The sequence below is a fragment of the Sturnus vulgaris genome, chromosome Z (genome assembly GCF_052056855.1).
Source record: "Sturnus vulgaris isolate bStuVul1 chromosome Z, bStuVul1.hap1, whole genome shotgun sequence".
Classification (NCBI taxonomy): Eukaryota; Metazoa; Chordata; class Aves; order Passeriformes; family Sturnidae; genus Sturnus; species Sturnus vulgaris.
In genome coordinates, this window is record NC_142283.1 from 38,168,757 (window position 1) to 38,183,810 (window position 15,054).

At 40.8% G+C, this 15,054-nt stretch overlaps 1 protein-coding gene and 1 long non-coding RNA gene across 5 annotated transcripts in view; one reads left to right on the plus strand and one right to left on the minus strand.

Moving 5' to 3' along the window:
* LOC148219807 (uncharacterized) overlaps nt 1-3,119 on the minus strand; it is an 88,668-nt gene extending 85,549 nt beyond the window's left edge. For both annotated transcript variants that reach the window (XR_015799496.1, XR_015799497.1), the window contains exon 1: nt 2,891-3,119. This is a non-coding gene — a long non-coding RNA (uncharacterized LOC148219807). The remainder of the gene's footprint in view (nt 1-2,890) is intronic.
* Nucleotides 3,120-3,726: 607 nt separating this feature from the next.
* ADAMTS19 (ADAM metallopeptidase with thrombospondin type 1 motif 19) overlaps nt 3,727-15,054 on the plus strand; it is a 128,277-nt gene continuing 116,949 nt past the window's right edge. Inside the window, exons 1-2 of one of the 3 annotated variants that reach the window (XM_088156597.1) lie at nt 3,727-3,855; nt 4,839-5,449. In XM_088156597.1, the coding sequence (XP_088012723.1) occupies nt 3,771-3,855; nt 4,839-5,449 (696 nt within the window). In that variant the 5' untranslated portion in view covers nt 3,727-3,770. Of the gene's footprint in view, nt 3,856-4,150; nt 5,450-15,054 lie in introns of those variants that run through there. The other 2 variants (XM_088156596.1, XM_088156595.1) reach the window with 2 other exon arrangements.

Here is a 15,054-nt window from a genome sequence, read left to right on the forward strand (position 1 = left end):
CCTTTCATTCATGCTTAGGTGGAGAAAATTTGCAGCATTGGTTCATATGTATCTTGCACATCAGAAGATCGTTTGTTCAATCTTCTTTGAAACAATTTTATTTACACTGAGGTAACATTTGCAAAGCACCCCAGAAACAGGAAGATGTGAGTTTCTGTTTCTAATCTCAGTGGACATATGATATGTGGCCTTAATGTAGTAAGTACCACTCAAAACAGAATTGATTTTTTCCATTCATCCAGAATATTTTTTTAAGTTGTAAAAATCTGAAACAAATATACTGAAAGATTTTTCAAAAAATCAATGGTATCATCAATAGTTATATATAAAACATACGAAAAAATAATTAATAACTATATCTTTGTGAAGAGGATTAAAAGCTTGTGTTTTTTCGATAACAATTACTAACAATTATATCTTGTATATATTGCAAAGCTGAGGCAATCTTAAAACACTTTTGTATGTATGAACTTGTATAAGCTTTTACAGTCAGATGATTAAGGAGAAAAAACAAACCAAGGAAAGTCACTGGCTGATGATGGCGTTTATATTGCCAGAAGCTGGTATTTTGAATTCAATAGAATGGTCTGTCCATACTTACCTTAATCTTCAGAAATAAATCACTCCTAACAGACAGCCAATGAAATGAGTGTCTTGGAGAAGCAGGGATTTGGCCCTTGCTTTTGTAAGGTAAGACAGCAACTGCAGCACAGATTTAAATAAAATCGTGGGGTGAGGGGTGTGGAAGTTGAAGAATCATACTGATGTCTTCAAAAGATGGCTTGAGATGTCTGTGTTTTGGTATCAGTGATCATAAATGATCTTGGCATGCTGAAGAAATGGGAAGTCAGCCTGTGGCGGGGTATGGGAGAACACTTGCCCTGACAGTCCTTAAGGGAGTGATGGCACAGCTTTGTAAATTTAACACCAGGGAGGACTAAACAAAAGGAAATTGCCAAATTTCTATTGGTTTCAACAAAATTAGGCTGATTTATCCCAGTCAGGAAGGACTGACAAGGACATATTCTTTACTTAATTTTCTGTTACTTTTTTTTTTTCTCACGTCAGTGAGGTCTGAATCATTGTTATATTTTGCAAATTAACACATGCTTTACATTTGTGATTCTGCACAAATCCCTTGAAATGCCGAAAGGCTTCAACCTTTGAAATAGGTAATGCAGTTTTAAAAATTTACTGGAGCAAACAATGTTTCCTTTCATTTTGCTTTGTATCAAGTTTGAAGATACTATTTCGTCCAATTTTACAAACGCATAGCTCCTAACACCTCCTGTACCGTATCTTCGGTAAAGTAAAAACAATTTTGCAGAGTCGCAATGGCTTTGTGATTAAGGTAACAGACTTTTGTAGAATACATATGGATAACAATATTATTCTCTTTGCAAACTAACTGTGGCATGAAATAATTGTTTTGTCCCTTTAATTCTTATTCTCTTAGACATAGGCTTCCCCGCACTAGTCTCACAGTGACGACAGTTAGCACATGGTGGGCTACAATATCATCTACCAGCATTAACCTATGACCAGACTCTTTGTTAAAACTAATGAACACCAGTAGGGGCTCTATTTTATGGTGCACTTTCCCCAAACTTAAATATAGACAACTTCCCCCTATATTTTTACTTTAACTATTGAAATGATAAAAAAAGCCAAACATAAAATGAACTAAAGAAATTTGTTGCAGCTCCATGTTGATGTTGTTTGCCTTTGTGGAGAATTATTAGAAATGTTCTTTTCTCTTTGGCTGGTGATAAAGTCAAACATATTAAAGCCTTTCTCAGTTGGCATTTTTCAAACTGTCTTTATCCTTTGCAGTTTGTATTGAAAAGACCAGATTCTCCTTACCTTGCTGTCAAAACCGGTGTTTTTGTCTTTTCAGTAAGATTACACATGTGAATAAGAGAAGTAGAATTTTGTCCAAAGGGACCAACAACTTCAGCAGATTGGAAACAGTTACAGCAATTCACTCAGATGCCATATCTTTTTACTTTATTCCCACTTGTTATCCATTTATGTATTTTGTGATGTAACTGTATGCAGAGTAAAGGTCCTCTCTGTGTATTTTTGCATCTTGCCTGATACCAGAAAACATTCTGATTTGTTATAACAAAAAAAAAATCAGAATTTGTATCTAATATTTTCACAGGAGTTTATAAACCACATTTTGCAGCATTTCCTGATCAGCTGTAAAGAGAGTTGTGGCTGTGAAAAGGCTGCAGGATTTGGCCTATTAACTAATTCCACTGTAAATTAGTACATATGTTGCTATTTATTTGGAAAACAAAGCTTCCCTTGAAATGCATTTTAAGGTCACCTAATTATCAGGGAAATACCAGTTTGCTGCCTTGAAAAACTCCCCTCTTCCTACTCAATTCATCTTGTTTTCATTGAGTCCCTCTTATTTTGCTTAGTGTTAGTCGGCTGAAATGAAAAAAAAAAAAAAAAAGAGAGAAAAATACCAGTGTATGATAACCTTTTTCCCCTATAAAAAAGAAACGAGTAATCAAAAGTACTATTTGGATTCAGCTGAGAATACCTACCCAAACAGCCTACATTTTAAGCAGCTATTGAGTAGAGCAGAGCCCAAAAGCCAGCTGCTTTTGGCTTCTGTAGTCTAAACGTGTTTTTTATTTGGAGCTGTAACACGTGATTTCTGTTTGTTTGTATGTTTTGCTTTTTATTTTACACAACTAACTTCTAGAAAGAATTTTTGCAACTTCTTAACTTCCCCTTAACGGAACAGATGGCTTCCCTGACCGCACTGGATTGCTCTGCCTTCCCCTAAGGCACAGCAATCACCTTTGACACCAACAACAGTAGGTAAAGCAGCAGAAGTTACGACAAAATCCGGCTTTTAGAGAGACGTGTTTACCTGTTGCTTTTGCAGTTCATGCTGATACTAGATGTGCAGCTAAAGCTTTTTGCTCAGCTCCTCATTTACTCATTCCTCTGCTGACAAGGGCCGGGGTGGAAAGTGATGGGTTTCCATGGAGAGCCGCGTGGTGGGCGCAAAAGGAGTTTAGACTCAAATTACACAAAACTAGGCAAAAGCGGTCAGTGTCTGCTGCTCCCTGAATTTAGGCAAAGGCTCCGCCGAGCGCCGTGCTGGCACAGGGATGAGGGGAGCCCTTCCCGCGGCCGGGGCGCACGGACAGGACGGGAGGGAAGGGGCGGGCGGGGTGCGAAGCGCCGTCTCCCGGGACGGCGGCCGGGGCTCGGCTGCCGGCGGACCCGCCCGGGCGCCTGCCCGCGGGCCGGCGGCGGGCCGAAGGGAGGGGGGCCGCGGCGGGTGCCCGCCCGGGCGGGGCGGGGCGGGGCCGGACGGGACGGGGCCCGGCGCGTCCCGCCCCGTGGGGGCGAGCGGCGGGCGGGGGCAGCGCGGTCGCTGCCGCCGGGGCGCAGCTGCCCGCCCGCCGCTGGGCGCTGTGTGCGCGCACGGGCCGCGCTCCTGCCTGCCCGCGCCCACACGCACACAGAGACACGCACACACAGGCAGGCACACACGCGGACCCGCACACACAGACAGACAGACAGACACACACACACACACGCGCGCCCGGCCGCCGTGCGCTGCGCATCCCGCGCCGCCGGTGCTGCCCGCCCGCCCCGCCGGGACGCGCTACTCGCGCTCTCCCGCAGTTTCTCCGCGGGTGCCCAGGTGGCTGCGCCCCGCGGCACTCCCTGCTCGGCCCGGCACGACTCGGCACGGCCCTGCGTGCCTTGCCAGTCGGCGTCCCGCGGGCGCGGAGCCGATGGCGCTGGGAGGGAGGATGCGCCTGAGCCGCGTCTGCTGCGTGTTCTACCAGCTGTGCGTGCTGTCAAGCGGGCTCGGCGCAGGTAAGTGCGCGCCTTTCGCGGGACGGGCCGAGCCCGGGGCGGCCTCCGCGCCCCGCCGGCGGCTGGTGGCGGTACCTGGCCATTGTTAACCGCGCCCGCCCCCCGACACCGATGGGTGATCGGATAATGCGCGCCTCGGCTGTGACGGTGCACTGCGCAGCGCTCCTCTGTACGAGACCTGATTTCCACAAGCAACCCTGTCATCTCTCCCGCCTGTGCTGTTCCTAGAGCGTGAGATGGATGTGTAAATAAAACTGTTTCCTGTCTCAGGCTAGAGGAGGTTGTATGTACTCAGGTATTTGTAAACATAGTGCTGGCATGCAGGACTTTGGTTGTATTGTGATGTAGAGTGTGTGGGATGTGCGGACATCAGTAGTTAGTGACTCTAATTCAGTTTCATTATAAGAATGATCATGATACAGTATGTGCATGCAACTGCCACTTGTACGTGCAGCCATAGGGTGAGTGTATGTATATTTGGCCGAACTTTGGGAGGCATAATGGGTCTTGCACAGCATGCTGAGAAGAAGGTGGAAATTTTCGGATTTGTTCAGGTTTTCCCCCGGATATTTTTTTTTTTTAAGCTATGGAAAATTTGTTGCTTTCTCTAAATGATGAAGGGTTTATGCAAATTTCCTTTCATGGAGGTGGTGATCAAAAGGAAGAATATCCCCAGCTACTGGTGCAAACACAACTTCTGCCCAGCTTGGGGTCTGGCTTTCTCACAGTTCTGCAGGACCTTGGTGCGTTCCAGACGCATCAACAGGCACGGACGCATCTAGCAGCTAGTCCCTCTGTTGTGCGTAAGAAGATGAAAGGGACAGATGAACGCCACTGTATCGTGTGTAGCATGCTTGTTGGTCGAGGAGTCAGAAGGACTGTCTTGTGGTGGGCAAAGGGTAGTTTTTTGGCAGGCACTGGATGCTGCTCAGTCTCATTTTTGATGCCCCACTCATTTAAAGTGTCTGCTGGATTTCCCGCAGGTCTCCATGCGTCAGAAGAGACTGAGGAGTGGGAGATTGTCTTCCCTGCACTGTGGAGCCCGGGACAGCAGGAGCCGACGGGTGGCAGTGGTGGTGGTGGGGGTTGCAATGTCGACCCCAGTAGTGGGAACCGAAGCAGCACTTTCAGTGCCCCAGTCACACCTAGCCCAATGGCTGGCAGTTCCCGAGAGGTGCGTTCAGTCTCCTCCTCCTTGGATGGGCAGGCGCAGGCTGTAGGGGAGGCAGCAGAGGAAGAGGACACTGAGGATGAGTATGAGTCTCAGGAGTTTTATCACTGGTCCCCTCTGCCCCAGGGGTCTGGTGCTGCCTCTCAGTTGCCAACACCACCGTCCTCCCCACCACCGCCTCCAGCCGAGGAAGGAGATGAAGTGCTCTTGAGGATCCCAGCTTTTGCTCGGGAACTCTACCTACTGCTCAAGAGAGACAGCCGCTTCCTGGCTCCTGGCTTTGCTGTGGAAGAGCGGCTCGGGGGTGAGGGCAAAAGTCCACCCAGTGCTGCACAGTCACAACCTGAGAGAGCTTGTTACTACAGTGGTGCTGTCCTCCGCTACCCGGGCTCCTTCGCCTCCTTCAGTACCTGTGGTGGACTGGTAAGGTGACCTTGCATGCACCTGGTCTCCATCCAAGTCTCTGTTTCATCTACTGCTTTTCATTCCCGTTCCTTTCCCAGGGTCTTCTTTCTTTCATAGCATCTTGGGTCCTACCTCTGTACCTAATCTTGTTTTGTTTTTTAGCGATTTTCCTATTCATACTCTTCTCATAACATTTCTCAGACCCTAATTCTGCCTTTAGCCTGTACAATAGTGATATTATTTATCCTGTTTCCGGATAAATACCTTTCTGGTTGTAGATTTCCCTCTTCTTAAACCATCATTTCTTAAATTTTTATTGTCTCTATCTGTAATTTTATGTTCTCTTCAATAAGTTCTGTAATTAGATACCTGCATGCTCCCTCTCTTTTCTCTGTCTCATCATCTCTCCTGCAGTCCATCTGTAATCCATTTGTTCTTCATTCTCATCTGTATTCTAAAGTTCCTTCCCTCATTTGTATTATCTTCCTTCTGCATCTCGGTTTTCAAATTGTTCTGTCTTATCTATTTCTACCAGATTTTACGTGTCTCCTTTTTCCTTTTCATTAGTCCTTTGCTTTCATCTCTTTGGCCTTTTTTCTCTACCTCAAAGCTTCCCATGTGTGGTACCTGTATTTACTTTGAATTTGTGACTTCTTTCCTTTTAACTGCTCTGTAGAAGAATGCAATGAATATGTTTTTGGCAGAAATCTTAATACAGTCAGACCTTTTCAATTGTTATTAATTCTGTGGCATACTTCTCTTGTTTAAAACAAGCTCCCCCTGCTATCATTTCTGTTGCATCAGTCATGATTTTTGCCAGATATAGAGAGGAATTGGTTACACTGACAATAGCAGTGATGATCCAAAGAGCCGCAGTCCTAAGGTACTTGCAGGTGGATGGAACATGTAGAAAGAAAAAAGTTTGCCTGTGATGATATAGAATGCTGGCAGAACCTAAAAAAACCCCAATTATTGCTTCTATTATTCTCAGTTGGGGCCTCTATAATGTGCATCCTACATGCACATTCTTGCAGAACTTTACCGAATTTAGAATACAAAAAGAAATGGTGCTAGAGAGGGTTAATATCCTCCGTGATCCTTGGGTTTGGGTGTAAATCATCATAACCATACGATAGATATTTTCTTGTATTTCTTTCTGAATTTGAACATCTAACTTGTTCCGTTGTTGATTCATGAAGATATGCCTTTTTATTTGTACGGTCATGAAGTGAAACCAGGTAAAATGTGGAAATTTTGACTGCTTATTCATTTGCCTGTTAGAACTTTTTCAAAAATCAACACAAACTGAAAATGGTGGATTGACACCAAATAAAATATTTGCCTGCACTCCTGCAAAGTGAAACCGCCAAGTTTCACACAACTCTAAGTGGCTGGCATCTAATTATTGATATTTTGTCAGATTTTCCGAAGCATGGTAGTAGAATTAATTGTGGAGAAAAATACTGAATGTCAGTTGATGGTGGTTTGAAAACAATTGGGTAAAAAAGTTTTGTGTTCATGAAAAGCATTTGACTTCTGTGCTCCTTCTTATTTTGAGAGTTTTCCTTCCTTCTATATTGTGTTTTGGTAAAATTAAGTTCGAAAATCTTTGTAAAGAAATTAGTGGAAATAATTATCACCTTTTTATTATGTCTGCTCAAAAGCCATGCACATCGTTGCATGTCTGTAACACCTCTGATTTATTATATAAATTGAAATTCACTTTTTGGATAGATCCCAGTTTCTTAAGAGCTCCATTAGTAATTCTTGATTCAGTTAGACTTTACTAGGAGTACCAGCTTACTCCAAAGCCTTTGGCCATCTAAGCACGCATGTCCGCAGATCATGTTCCCCATCCGGAAAACTGCAGCTGAAACATAAATTATTCTGTGTATCTCAAATAAAATTGGCAACTGTTGTTGATGTTGACTGATGTCATGATCCTCAACCGCACTGTCCTGTTTGTGGTGAAATAGTTAAGCAGCTGTTCTTCCTGAGAGTGTTGCTGTGTCAGGCATAGTTAAAAAAAATTGCACAGTGCTATTATGTCAAAGTTGTCATAACAAATCCTAAGCTATTTGTCATTCTTTATTCAGTCATTGCTTGGGCTGTATTACATATGCAAGTTGCTGAGTTTCCAAGAGTATTGAAAAAACAGCCTAACATGCGTTGGATATTCCACCCTGTTTCATCTAGGCCTGACCCTGCAAATGGAGCCAAGCAGTATTTCAAACTACATTTTCTTTTTTTAATATGTAAAATGACATTGAAACTTGTCCCCACAAATATTTTATTGTCGTTACTGGAATTGGAAATTGTTTTTTCATTTGAAAAATAAAGACATTTCAGAGAAAATATATACTCTCATTTCAAAGCCTTGCAGATCTTAGGCTAGGTTTAGTAAGCTGCATACACTTTGGAAGGTCAAATGTGGGTTAATATGCAGCATAGATTACACCATTCCACTCTTCAGAAATAGCCTTTTAGTGAGTCTTCTAACTGACAAGGAAATTCGGTGTAGTCTGACAGACAGCAGTTATGGCATTCAGGAGAAAGGGTGAAGGAGTGTAGTAGTTTGGCCATCATATGCAGGGAAAGGTCATACCTGGCAGTACAGATGTATGGCTGTTGCTGTAGGGCTAGTTTTATCAAAGGTTGCATCTTCAATAGTTAAAGAGATGTCTTAGGTGAAATTGTTGTGCCATCCAGAGAGGATGCTGGTATCACTTCCAGTTTCTCAAGGCACAGAGACCTGACATGCCAGTGATATTCAGGACAAAAGCAAAAAAAAAGTCTGTGTAGTAATCAACTTCTGTACACAGAAAGAAGAACATTAAAGCTTCCCCATATTATTTCACAGTTCTTGAGAACTTCAGTAGTGTGTTTTTACTTAAGCTGGTGATCAAGAACATGTATTGAGGGGTAATAATAATTGGTCTCCTAACATATTATGAAAGTCATGCCAAAATACAAGTGAGAAATGAAAGCTGTGCTCCTAGATAATTACTAACTAAATTCTGACTGCAAGCATTCAGAAGTGTCTTCTAACAGCCACTTAACAAATGAAACATAACTCTGTGGTTATTTTCTAATGAATCTAAAGATTGGAGATATGCACGGACCATCTAGATTCATCATGATAACCTCGGTGCAATTTCAGAGCTGACATGATCAATGGTGGCAAGTCCTCTCCAACTCCTTGGTAAAACACTTGTGGATCACAAGTGCTTACATCTCTTTGAAGCTCAGTGAGATTTACTCTGAGTGCATTTTGGGATTCTGCACTGGTGCTCTGAGAAGATGAATAAGGAGAGGTTTCCAAGGATTCTCCCATCAGTATGCTGACTGCCTACTTCTTCATGCTTAGCCAAATACCAGGATGTAGACAGTCCTGCTGATGCCAGTGAGACTGTTCTTCTGAAAGCGATGAATTGTGGAGCTGGACCATTAATTATTTAAATGGTTGTTTCTTCTGTTTGCTTGTGTTCTGACATAACATTTGAAATAAGAAAAAATCGTGTCAAAGGTTATTGAGCAGTTTTATTTGGGGCTAATAATATATATATATAAATATATGGCAATTTTTTGTAGCATGCTGTAGGAGAAATTTACTGTGGACTTAGAATTAAGAAATCAGATTACTGGTTCTTTATCTACTGCTAGAATGAAAGTTGAAGTAGTCTCACTGCTCTTCCCACAGAGTGTTGTAAACATGGCAGATATGTGCTTTATCCCCTATTCATTTCATTTCAAAAAGAGAAGTATTACCACATTTTTTTTCTCAGTAATGAATTCCTTAGGTAGTACTCTATGGCTGTATACTGATAGCAGGGATTTCCTCAGTGTTTCTTCTTTTGACTGAAGCAATCTTTAATAAATAGAGAATAGCTATTTCTGTTTACACAGAGAAAGGATCTGAATGGCTTTTTATTTCTAAAGCACTGAGGTATGTTTAGACTCTCAGGAAGTGCAAACAGGAGCAAATGTAGAAGGAGAGAATGGACAGAACAATGTAGCTTTTTGCTGCTGTGCTGTTCATCTCAGCTTCTTGCAGTTTGTCTAACAGAACATCTCTGGAGCTCTACCTAAGAAAACATTGAGATTTGGGGTTAATTTACTGGAGAGAAGTTTTGGAATTAATCTGATTTTGAATCAGGTAATAGCATATTTATAGTTCTAATGAATCTTTGTAAAATACTATTTGCAATTAAAAGTAATGTGCATTTTCAAAGTGACTTGAGTTGGAACAAATCCTAGCATATCTCCAGTCCAGAGAATACCTCTCTCTACAGAAGTGCATTGTGCTTTTATTAGGCCTCATTGCCAATAAAAAGCAGGTATTTAAATGTCTGATCAATAGTTTATGGGCAAGTACTTCACCTAAATAGCACTATCCAAACCAATGCTGCTAGCATCAGCAAAAGAAAGGGTGGCACTTGTTTTGTGCCATGCAGAAATGTTCCAAGTATCATTGGAGAACAGTATTTCAATGGATATTTCTGATTGTAATGTCCTACTTTTACAATAAAACAAGTAAATAAGGATGTGAAAAATGTACGTGCCTTTACTGGCTAATGAAAGGGTTGCATAGTGCTTCAGTAAAATTTGAAAGAAACCTGAAGCATCTCTACAGGAAATGCATGGGGTTTTTTTAACTTCTGACACAAAGTTTGTGAAGATTAGTGTTATTAACTACTAGTAATTGAATGACACATGATGGCTTAAAAATATTTTAGACTTCTTAGGATATTCTAATTTCACATGTCCCTTACATTCAGGACACCAGGGTTTCTAGAAAACTGGAATTATTATTTTGTACCTCTCTATTGAAGGCAGTCTAACTTTGTAGCTTGTCTCAGTACAAGCAGAATGAAATTGGAATGAACAATAGTAATAAAATCCATTATGGACTTTATATTGTGCTATAATTCTGCACACAATCACTTTTTGGGGTAGGATTCAGCCTAAGAAAAGGCTGAATCTGTGTTTTGATGTCTTTGTTCCTGGACAGGGATCTTAACCACAGTGTTTCAATATTTTTATATAGGAAAAATCCCAGTGAATATAGCTTTTAGTTACACTTCCTTGTGATTCCTGCAATGAGAGTAGTGCCTGATACGGCAAGTATACTGGAATTTTTGGACAACTGAAACAGCTGTACTGAACTTCTACCTTTTGGTTGCACAGCTTTCAGTGGCAGTGCAATACTTAACCTGCTGTAACTCCTTTCCTGGCGTAGGATCTGATGGATTGAGGATGGTAGGCTGTTTGCATGCGGTGTGAGCAATGAGTCTGTTTGCTGTGCAGTGGACATGCAAGCTAAAATCTTGCCTTTGTGAGTGTCCCAGCTTTTGTCTGCCTCTGGGAGCAGGTGGTCAGAGCAACTCATACATTTGGGCTTCATACATTGCAGGATGTGAACTCCTGCTGTAAGGCTCTGAGACTTAAATAGACTCCTTGCTTCGATCGGGTTTGAATACAACTACCCCATAACACATCCTGAATCATACAGTTACCAACATGCAAGCTGAAATGGATAAATACCCCGCCTTTTGTCAACCAAATGTAGTGTCCCTTCCTCCCCACCTCTGTGACCCTTGCAGTTACACATCCGTATTGAGTAACTTCCACACCAGATGCTTTCCAAAAGAAATTTGAGACAATTACGGCTTCTTTTATTCTGGTGGTAAGCGTTACAAAACAGAGATCACTAACAATTTTTCATAAAAGGGTAAAGAAAGGAGAATGTTAGCAGTCTTTATGGTCCATATGATGCATACATGCTGAAGTTTGACACTGCAGAAGGAGGATTATAAAATTGAATAGGATTATCCTTACAGGCTGCCAGGATAAAATTAAGTACACACTCTGTCCTATTCACCCAGCTTCCTGGGATCCTTAAATGAAGAGAGAACAAATAGAAGCAGTCTGCCTACTGTTTCATTACGAGTTCGTTAGAGAAAGGAGACTTTACTGAGGGAGACAGAAATAATTGTGTAAATGAGGGTACTCTATGAGTATCCCATACTGAGAATTCCCAGCTTCAACAAGATTTGTTTTGTTGATTTTAAAGTGTGCTCTATTTGTGTTTTAAACACGTTTAAATGGGCAATATAAAATTCGTGATCAGTATAAATTGGTGAACGAGGCAAGCATGAGTGGAAGTGTTAGAACTGAAAGCAGCTTTGCTCTGTTATGAAAATGTTTTGAGTATTTTTTCCTCAGGAAAAAAAAACTCCAGCAACCAAAAAACAAGCATCCCTGGGAAAATAAAGCATTAGACAAAAAAATTAGTGGTTTCTGCCTCCGCATAAGGCTGGAAAACTATTGAGATGTGGTAGTGCTCCTGGACGAAGGAGGTCTTTCAATGTCTGTGTGGAAACTCATCTGGGTTGTTCCTCCTGGATTTACATGACAGTGGAAGGTGGGAAGGAGGAGGACAGCAGCTCTCCAGGAAGTCTGGTTTCCAACGGGACAAAACAAGTTGTTTACATGAGGTTACTGTGGCATGCTTAGGCAGAGGCACATCTGCCACGATTTTGCCTCCAGCTAAAGCTTAGATGCTGTGTTTGTAATCTCTCTATTATATTTAAATCTCTTTATTAAAATATCACCTTGAAAATCTAATGAAGCAGAGCTCTGCACACAGTAGAGAAATGGAGGAAGTGACTGTGGCCAGCTGAAATAACTAGCATATATGTACAAGCAAAACACTATTAGCACTATTACCAAACTGGCTGAACAGGGAGTTAATTACAAACAGAACTATTAAATCTAGGTTGTGGGGTGGGGTTTCTTTTCTTTTCTTTTCTTTTCTTTTCTTTTCTTTTCTTTTCTTTTCTTTTCTTTTCTTTTCTTTTCTTTTCTTTTCTTTTCTTTTCTTTTCTTTTCTTTTCTTTTCTTTTCTTTTCTTTTCTTTTCTTTTCTTTTCTTTTCTTTTCTTTTCTCTTTTCTTTTTTCTTTTCTTTCTTTTCTTCTATAAAGGCAAGGAGTACTGGAGATGACATCCCTTTAAAAGTTTTATTACTGTCATTAAGTGCCATAAACCAACAAAGATTTACTTAAAGATAGAGGAATAAACCCTCTTTGTTTCTATTTTCTCTCCTGGGTTTTGATGCTGCAGTCTGTTGCTATTCTTCTTTATCTTTCTGGATGAAACATCTTTTGGTTTTGTGTATCTGAGAACTCTTCCTAATTCATAAGGAGGATAAGTCTTCTAAACATAGGAACAGTATTGTTAATGTAAGGCTGAAAGATCTAGAAAATCAGGTTTGACTTAGGCCAAGACTACATTTGAACTGTAATGATCTCTGTTTCCTTTAATATTAAACACTGTTGCATGGTATGTGAGATTTTGGGCCACCATGCCTCAGAGCATGTGGTAATGATTCCTTTCTTCTTCAAAGAGCTATCCTACAGTCATGCAGGTGCTCTATCCTGAGACAGGTTTGGTTTGTGATTCCAATCCTGCTTATAATGGCCTGCTTTCTTCCTAAAGTGCTTAGTTTCAGTACAAATACTTCCTTTGCAATATATTTGACTGATAATTAGACACGAGAGATACACTTATTTACAGAGTGGCTTTATTAAAAAAAAAAAATAAATTGAGACTGCTGTGCATGACCTGAGATCTCTATCTATTGCACTTTAGATAAAAAAAAATCAAGGTTATTTTTCAAGATAGAGAAGTGAGATGTTAAATCAGAAAATCTGGTTAATTCCATTAATTAAATTAGTAAATTAGTGACATTTTGTCCTCCTGATTTGATGTTAACTGCTTTAAAAAGAAAAGGCAGAGCACCGAGTGTCTTCCAGCTACAATTGCTAACGTAAGTGAAATCAACATTTTCTTCAGAACATGTACCCCTGGCTTATATATCTCATGTATCTGCCAATTGTTTCTTTGCTAGCAAATGAACCAGGATTTTTAAAAGAACCAAATGTTCTCCATGTTGCAACCCCTGTAATATTATGTTAAAAGGACTGTTCTTCGTCTTTCTTTTTAAATTTTTTCTTGCAGGAGTGGTCATTATTTTGGTTGTTAATGATGGATTGTGACAGGAGAAAAAAGAGCAGCATCCATGATCTCCGTGCTAAGTAAGATAAAAATAGGGGGAGCTGGGAAATAGGGGGAAAAAACCAAGAGAAAGCATTATGTGTGGGGGCTGTGGGATTGATAGAAGGTGAGAATATTCAAGGAGGAGTCTATGAAAACCAGTGGTCCTGTAGAAGTAGTATTCAAATGGTGAACATACCTCTTTGCTGTGTGATGAGGAGAACTACCTCAATAGAAGGGAGTGAGACAAAGTGATTTGGATTTGTGGCAGAATGAGATGTTTGCAGAAGTTCTTCTGTGGAGTGTGTCTGAGTCCTTCCTTGGTTTACTCAGATTTCTCAGGTGACTTCAGGATATAGGAGGAGAGCTGGTTGGTTTCTCCTTGCAGAATCAACAGTGTAGTGAAATTAGCATGAAATACACCAAGCATGTGCATGAGCATCTGTGTTATAACGCAGATCCAGACGGTAGTTGGTCAAATTTCTATAAACCAATAGCCCAAAACATCTATATTAGTTTTAAGATCAGATGTGCATCTGCAGTGCATTAACAATTTGGTTAACCTTTTGTTGTAAACATGTCATTGTCTGGACAGTCTAGTCTTCTTGTTTATTTTTATTGCTTCTCATATGCCATCATAAATAAGCAATAAGTATTATTTAGAAGGGAAAGAATGAAGAATAGTTCTAGTGTTAATTTTAGAATGGTTGATTTAGAATGAGAAATCAATCTCCTAACTTTAGCTGCTAATAATACATACATCTGCACGTAAGTGAATAGAAGTAAAAGTTTTTTGGAAGCCTGTGCTGTTGAATGTTTTTCTTGGGTCTACCAGTACTTCAGTCAGAATTATTTTCTGAATGAGTTTTGCATCCAAAAATGTAAAAATGTGCCCAAAACTGACTTGTGAAGTGATTTAGTTTCTGTGTGATTATCTTCCAGCAATTGCATATGCTTGTTTTATGATCTCAGCTGTGCTACCTTATGTTCTCATTAGATGTCAGAAGTGTAACTGGGTCAAGTCAGGGCAAGCTTATTTAGATAGCAGCAAGTTAAGGGAAATACAGATATTTCTGCACATGCTGTTAATTCGTCTGGGGACAACTTTTTATGCTTCAGTACAAAGTAAATGCCCTGTTATGTCCCTCTAGGCTTCAGGGGATGCTGGGTGGGAGAAGTGCCCAAGTGATGGCTACAGCCATTATAGTAATCCATATTTTACATAAAATGTTGAACTGTGCTTCAGATGTGCTTTTTTTTTTTTGCTTGGGTTTGTTGTTGTTGTTGTCGTTGGTTGGTTGGTTGGTTGGTTGGTTGGTTGGATTTTTTTGATTTTGTCTGATGAGCCTGGCAATTGGATTATAACCCTGAAAACACAGATGTAACTTGTAACTTTGCTTCAAGGCATGTATTGTATGAAGTTGGTTTTCTTCTGGAACTGGGAGACAGGAGATAAAGGGGACATCATAAGGGACTCATATTCTCTTATTATTTAGTTATGGTCTTACTTAATTTTCTTTTGAAAAATACTCTTAAACATGAAGCTCTCTGTATGTGTTTCTGTTGT